This window comes from Phoxinus phoxinus, assembly GCF_949152265.1.
Source record: "Phoxinus phoxinus genome assembly, chromosome: 25".
In the NCBI taxonomy this organism is placed as follows: Eukaryota; Metazoa; Chordata; class Actinopteri; order Cypriniformes; family Leuciscidae; genus Phoxinus; species Phoxinus phoxinus.
This window is the reverse complement of record NC_136900.1, coordinates 9380794-9387646: the sequence shown is the minus strand read 5'-3', so window position 1 is coordinate 9387646 and position 6853 is coordinate 9380794. Positions and strand designations below refer to the sequence as shown.

Below are 6853 nucleotides of genomic sequence, written 5' to 3'. Positions count from 1 at the left end.
GTTGTTTAATTGTCATAAAAAATGTCACAAAAATATGGCCCTACACATAGGTTTCACTATTGTAAACAAAAATGTTAAGAATATAATCAAATATTGAAATTATATAGCCTATAACTTAATGTAAAATTAGTTCATTTAAGTTTAACATTGTTTTTTTATGTTGAGGTAAATCCTGAGATTGCAAAAAATGAGGTAATGAATTGATAGAGAATATATTTTCCAGTGAGACAGTGATTTGAAGTTCTTCCAGATGTAGAAAGCGCAAATATTGATCATCATCATAAGGCACATCCGAGTGACTCTCTGGGGGTTCAGGCGGATGCGCGAGAGCGTGCGCGCGCGCCCCCCATGACGTCACGCCAGCTGCATCATCCGTCGTCCGTGCGCTCCGTCTCCAGGCTCTCCTCCGTGTCCCTGCTCTCCTCTCCCCGACAAAACACTCCTCACCTCCGCGAAACTTGTGTTTTCTCGTGGCAATGGCCGCGCAGGAGGTGGCAGAGCAGCCTAGCGACACTCTGTCGACGCTCAAAACCGAATCTGAGACGCTGAAGACGAAGCTGGAGGATGAGAGAGCCAAACTGCACGATGTCGAGCGTAAGGACCGTTAACGTTAAACCGCCGTATGTGTGTTTAATGAAGACGTATGTCAGGAGCTTAATGATCATAATAATAATCAGAGCTGCCGTTATGTGTCTGGATGTGTTCCGTGAATCAGACGTAAGAGGAAATCCGAGCAATCAGTCATTTAGATAAAGTGATTAGTGTTCAGAAAGGTGATGAGGATGATAATGGTGGAGGTGGCGAGGGAGCGCTTCATTTTCCGCTCAGCATCACATTAGGATGTTCTGAGAAAAACAGGGCAGTCATTACTAAGAAGCGTGTTATTTTAGTTATATACTAGTATTCATATTTTGAATTAGCTTTTATTTATATGGTTTTAGTTTAAGTTTGATTCATTTTATTATGTGCTTTTTTTCTGTTTTCTGTTTAAATATTCTAGCTTTAATTTTCAGTAGTATTATTTCGTATTGATTTAACACGTATAAAAACCCTAAATAGTAGCAACATTTCTAGTTCTTAGTTTAAGCTTTTCATTTAATATTTTCTTTTATTTCAGCTTCATTTCAATGGCCGCAAACGGTTTTTAATAGTTTGTTTGTTACACAATAACAACACTGCTAAGAATGACTTCATACTGAGATTTTTCATTCAGCTTTTAAAATGTATTTATTTGTTTGTTTTTATTTAGTTATTTTGTGTTTTATATTTATTATTTTTTCTTTTATTTATAATTTTTATTGATGTATTACTTTTAGTGCTGTCAAATCGATTAATCACAATTAATCACATCTAACATAAGTTTGTAAATATATACATATGTGTGTGTGTACACGCACACACACACATACACACATATTTATATAAAATATAAAATACACATATATAAACTTTTATGTTAGATTAATCGATTTGCCAGTACTAATTACTCTTTATTTGTTTGTTCATTTATTATTTATCTTCTTCTTTTTTTTTTTGAAAGGCTTGGTCACTAATGGTTTGATAAGAGGCAATTATTACTGCCAGCTAATTGTTGTGATGTCTGAATATGCAGGCATGTTCATTAATAACAAAAACAGGAAATAAACAAAATGGCTTTAATATTGTGACTTTTTCAATCAGTACATCAAGTGGCGGAGAAGATTGAGGCTTTGGGCCAGTTTGTCATGAAGACCAGACGAACGCTGAAAGGCCATGGAAATAAAGTCTTGTGCATGGACTGGTGTAAAGACAGGAGGAGAATCGTCAGCTCGTCTCAGGTCAGTCTATAAACATAACAAATACATCAAGGAGGGCTTTTTTTTACATGCAGTTATATTTTATTATATTATCATTATTTCATTTTCTCCTGCATTTTAGGACGGAAAGGTGATTGTATGGGATGCGTTTACAACAAATAAGGTGAAAAGAGACTGCTAATGAATGACTAATTTTGATTAAAAGGGTGGTTCAATTTTTTAATATAATATTATTCAACTTCGGTTATAAGCCTTATTGTTTTTTAATTATATATTTTACAGCTCCATTCTCATTATTTCAAATGTTTTGACAGGAGCATGCAGTGACTATGCCCTGTACGTGGGTCATGGCCTGCGCTTACGCCCCGTCTGGATGTGCAGTGGCTTGTGGGTGAGTCTCTGGCTCCTTTCTAAACCAAACAGTAGAGCCATTGCGCATCTCCGAGCAACACTTTTTCAGTTTTGTTACTGAATTAATCTGTGTTTTTGAACGAATCATTCTAATGAATGACTCACTCACTTCTGCTTTGTCCTTGAATGAATCAGCCGTTTTGAACAAATCGCTTGACTGTGAACGATTCACTGACTAACTCGATAAGACAATGATTTTCTGCCACTTACTGACGGTTTTGAGGTATCATTTTATTTTAGCTGGGGGGCGAGGATTGAATACTGTTTTTTGTTTTTTGCTGTGATCATAACAATAGTTCTGGTTACAGAGATAGAATGTGTTTATAAATTGACTATTCCAACATTGTAAATATGATAATACTAAATCATTTAATACTAAATTTAATACTAAAACAGTGGCAAAAGAGGCTTTTAGGAAACATGTTTGGAAACAATATTTTATGCAGTTCCATTCAGTGCCACTGTTTCACTGTTCAATTTGCTTGGTATCTTCAGCAGAAGAATGGTTGAGTATTTTTAGTAACTTATCTGGGTTTTTTTTCAGTGGGTTGGACAATAAGTGCTCTGTGTACCCTCTATCCCTGGACAAGAACGAAAACCTCGCCGCCAAGAAGAAATCAGTGGCCATGCACACCAACTACCTGTCTGCATGCTGCTTTACAAACTCAGATATGCAGGTATGCTTCAGTGAAGAAGGAAATAATGAAACGGTGTCTTGCGTTGTGTTGACTGCCGTGTGTTTTGTGTTTGCGGTAGATCCTGACGTCCAGCGGCGACGGCACGTGTGCTCTTTGGGACGTAGAGAGCGGTCAGATGCTGCAGAGTTTCCATGGACACGCGGCTGATGTGCTGTGTCTGGACCTTGCCCCCTCTGAGACCGGAAACACGTTCGTGTCAGGGGTGGGAACAGCTCTGCTCATGGCAAACACTGGCCCTCGCCATGAATGTCACACGTTACCTTACATAATCTTGAAGACATGAGATCAAGGCTTAAGTGCCTCACAAACCCGCCTCTCCTCACTCACTCACTCATTTCATTTGCTCCGGATGAATATTGTTGCTGTTACAGGGCTTGAATTTCAGTGAGGATTGCGTATATTGTGCATGATTTGACTCATTCCTTCAGATTTTGTGCTCACACCCAAAGTGCAAAACAGCTTCTCAGCACTAAATTGAGTTCTTTTTCACTGATTATTGCACTTAAACAGTCAAATACACACAAAATAATGTCAAAATGCCGGTCTTGGTGAGTATTCTCATAAACACAGTCAGCTATTTTTTAAGTGAACGTAAACAGTTGAGAAAGAAAACGCTTGTGTAACTGTATAATGGATCTGTGCGTCAGGTCTTAAAGTGACAGCAGCCTAGTAATTTACCTCCTGCCATATTATGAGATAATATTAAAAATATCTATATTGCTCAAAATTGTGGCCAGTGAAAATGCTGAGTGGCTAGTAACTTTGAAAAACCACTAGCCACTGTGGCTGGTGAGCTAGAAAGTCCATGTCAAGCCCTGTACACCAGTAATGTTTTTTCTAAGTCATGTTTATAAAAGTTACTTAAATGTCCTCATTGTAAAGGCCTAATCCTGGCTTAATCTAAGCCCTGTCTGTGAAATCAGGCATGTGTCTTTTAGATGATGAATTATTGGGCTAGATGATGGGTATTTTTAAACATGAACCAGAGCTAAATTTAGTCACTGTATTAACCTTTTTTCTGGTCATCCCCTCGAGAAGGTTTTGCTGTTCATCTGGGGACATTCTGGTACCCAGAAGAGTAGCAGAACAAGCCCACACACAGCATTCATTCACACACACACAGACACATGAGCACAATGGAGCTGTTAACATGCCTGTGCAGTGACCTGTATGTTCTCGCCTCTCTCAGGGCTGCGATAAGAAGGCTTGCGTGTGGGACTTGCGCACGGGACAGTGTGTCCAGTCTTTTGAGACTCATGAATCAGACATCAACAGTGTGCGGTAAGTGTCCTCAGGCCTGGTTTTCCCGCTTCAGGTTTTGTCATAGACCATAAAAAACAATGCAGACTCATGCCCTTACGATGCTGGTCAATATTTATAGTCTGTAAACGCTCAAAATGTTATGACCATGTAAAGGCAATGGCCGGCGACTGATCTGATTTGTCTTTGGCTGCACATTCGAGTATTGTTGAATGTTTACCGAGCGAGACAGTCACATGACAGCTCATATTTTATATCACTGCAGGTACTATCCGAGCGGAGATGCTTTCGCTTCAGGCTCAGATGACGCTACTGTGAGTCTGTTCTTTCCTTTTGTTTTTTCATACTTCCTGTGTTGAAATAATGAAAAATGCATTCAATCTTGTCTTTATTGTATGTGTTTATAGTGTCGTCTCTATGACTTGAGAGCAGACAGAGAGGTGGCCATTTATTCCAAAGAGAGCATCATATTTGGAGCTTCTAGTGTGGATTTCTCTCTCAGCGGTGAGCAGTGACACTGTTTAGAATATCATAAATCCATATCACTGGTAATATTTTATGTAACCTGTATACTCACAGAACCTATTGCTTTTGCAAAATGTGCAGTGCTTATCCAGAACACACTGTAATGTACTGTATCCCCCAATTCAGTGCACTTGACCTCCCTTTTTCAGTGTGATGTGATCAATGAAAGTAATATCAACCACAATTTATGATATCTCCTTCTCAACTCACTATTTGATTGGTCTGATAACAGTATTGATATATATATATATATATATAAAACATCTGCATTGTTAAAATATTCATTATTATTAATATTTATGATCTATTATATTGTATAGTATATTGGCCATATTTTTCTGCCATAGATTACTTTTAGATGTAATGTATAAACTTAAAGAGAAAAATATAACTATAAAATAATTGTAATTAATCTCATTATTCCTCAGAAAGAAAAATGTATTCGCTTCACTGAGTCTTTAGAAACCAGAATGAATGGAATGGAGTACTAGCATACATACACACACACACACACACACACACACACACATATATATATATATATTTATTCAATATAAATATTTTTTAATATAAAATATGTAAATGTGACATTTATAAATATATTAATATTATATATTTACTTTTACATATTTTTTTCTGACTTTCTTTTTGTAATATATATATATATATATGCACACACACACACATATATAAATTATGCATACATTGAATAAGTAAAAAAAATATGACAAATGTATATGTAAAAAGAAATATATTAATATTATATATAAAATTTGATATTTTTGAATGCCTTGTTATTCGATAAATTGTTTGTTTATTTATTTGCTCCAGTTTGAAAACCCCCAGCATGTTGCATGCTTGTTCAGATTACCGTATATATTTTTTAAAATTGTATGCAGAATAATTACTGTGAAGTGCAAATATGCTTTTTTTCCATTCCAAAAATGCCAAAATTCCATTTAGAAAAAAGTTTTCTTTCTTCACACATAGTTGATCTTCTGGAGCAGCGGTCCACAAAAATATCATATTGTAAAGCACATTGTATAAAGCAAACACATATATGTATTAATGTCTCCAGCAAAAATGACCAAGATTCATTTTCTTTTTGAAGGAGTTTGTTGTTTATGCTGTGCTAATATCTTTGTGCAGGGAGACTGCTGTTTGGTGGTTACAATGACTACACCATCAATGTATGGGACGTTTTAAAGGGCACCCGCGTGTCCATCCTGTTCGGACATGAAAACAGAGTTAGCACCCTCCGCGTCTCTCCGGACGGAACATCGTTCTGTTCGGGATCTTGGGATCACACATTACGGGTCAGTGGAAAACATTTCAGTCTAAGTGTATTAAGCATTGTGATGAAAGTCTCAGAGTTTGTCTTTCTTTCTTTCTTTCTTTTTTAGATCTGGGCCTGAATGTTGCCTGAACCTCAGACTGGTTGTGTTTTACGTTTCTCACTTTTATCAGGAATCAAGGATTACCGCAGACTCTAATAGTGTGTTGAGTGCAGTAGAGTAAATAACACAGACAGACTGTAGTGCATCCACGTCCAACTCTAATCAACACAGTTACTCCATTCACACCACGCTTGATATTATGGGATGGCCTTGGATGGTTTCTATGGCAGCAACTCCCCCTCTATAATGCTGTACTAGTTTGTGTGTATGAGCGTGTGTGAACACATTCCAACTTTGATCCGAGAAATAATTTATCTTAAACATTAATCCAAAAAATACAAATGTAATCCATGTTGTTTAGGTCTGTGCATGAGGTTGAGGCTCAACAAAGATAATTTACCAGATTGACGACTTGAATCATTGTTAATGAATGAAACGGGAAATATTGTTTAGCGGACACTATATCTGATATGCAAGATAACAGATTTAGTTATGATCTCTTACTCATAATGGTCTGATAGTCAATTAATTATTATGTCACTATAGTTGTTCTTTCTTACTGTAGCAAAGTGTATATACCATAATATATAGGTTGTCATATCGACACAGTTATCAATATACATAAACAAAATAAATGGATTTTAAACACTGAAAGCCGTGTGGTGTCTCTTTATTTCATGTGTAATGTTCGTTTAATGAAGTGCCTGTTCTTGATATTAGATTAGTTTTATAAAAAAAAAAATATATATATATATATATATATTGA

At 36.5% G+C, this 6853-nt stretch overlaps 1 protein-coding gene across 1 annotated transcript; it reads left to right on the top strand.

The window, feature by feature from the left end:
- The first annotated feature begins 299 nt into the window (after positions 1-299).
- gnb5a (guanine nucleotide binding protein (G protein), beta 5a) lies at positions 300-6738 on the top strand. The gene is made up of 11 exons (XM_079603267.1): positions 300-594; positions 1681-1817; positions 1918-1959; positions 2111-2187; positions 2752-2884; positions 2964-3107; positions 4095-4186; positions 4431-4479; positions 4573-4669; positions 5840-6006; positions 6094-6738. Exons 1-11 carry the CDS (start codon positions 477-479, stop codon positions 6103-6105), a joined length of 1068 nt encoding a protein of 355 aa, XP_079459393.1. The 5' UTR covers positions 300-476; the 3' UTR covers positions 6106-6738.
- The last annotated feature ends 115 nt before the right edge of the window (positions 6739-6853 follow it).

Coding starts and splice junctions, on each gene's coding strand:
- gnb5a (XM_079603267.1), top strand. CDS start 477: ATGGCCGCGCAGGAGGTGGCAGAGCAGCCTAGCGACACTCTGTCGACG. Junction 1,960..2,110: donor ATGCGTTTACAACAAATAAG/GTGAAAAGAGAC, acceptor ATGTTTTGACAG/GAGCATGCAGTGACTATGCC. Junction 4,187..4,430: donor TCAGACATCAACAGTGTGCG/GTAAGTGTCCTC, acceptor ATATCACTGCAG/GTACTATCCGAGCGGAGATG.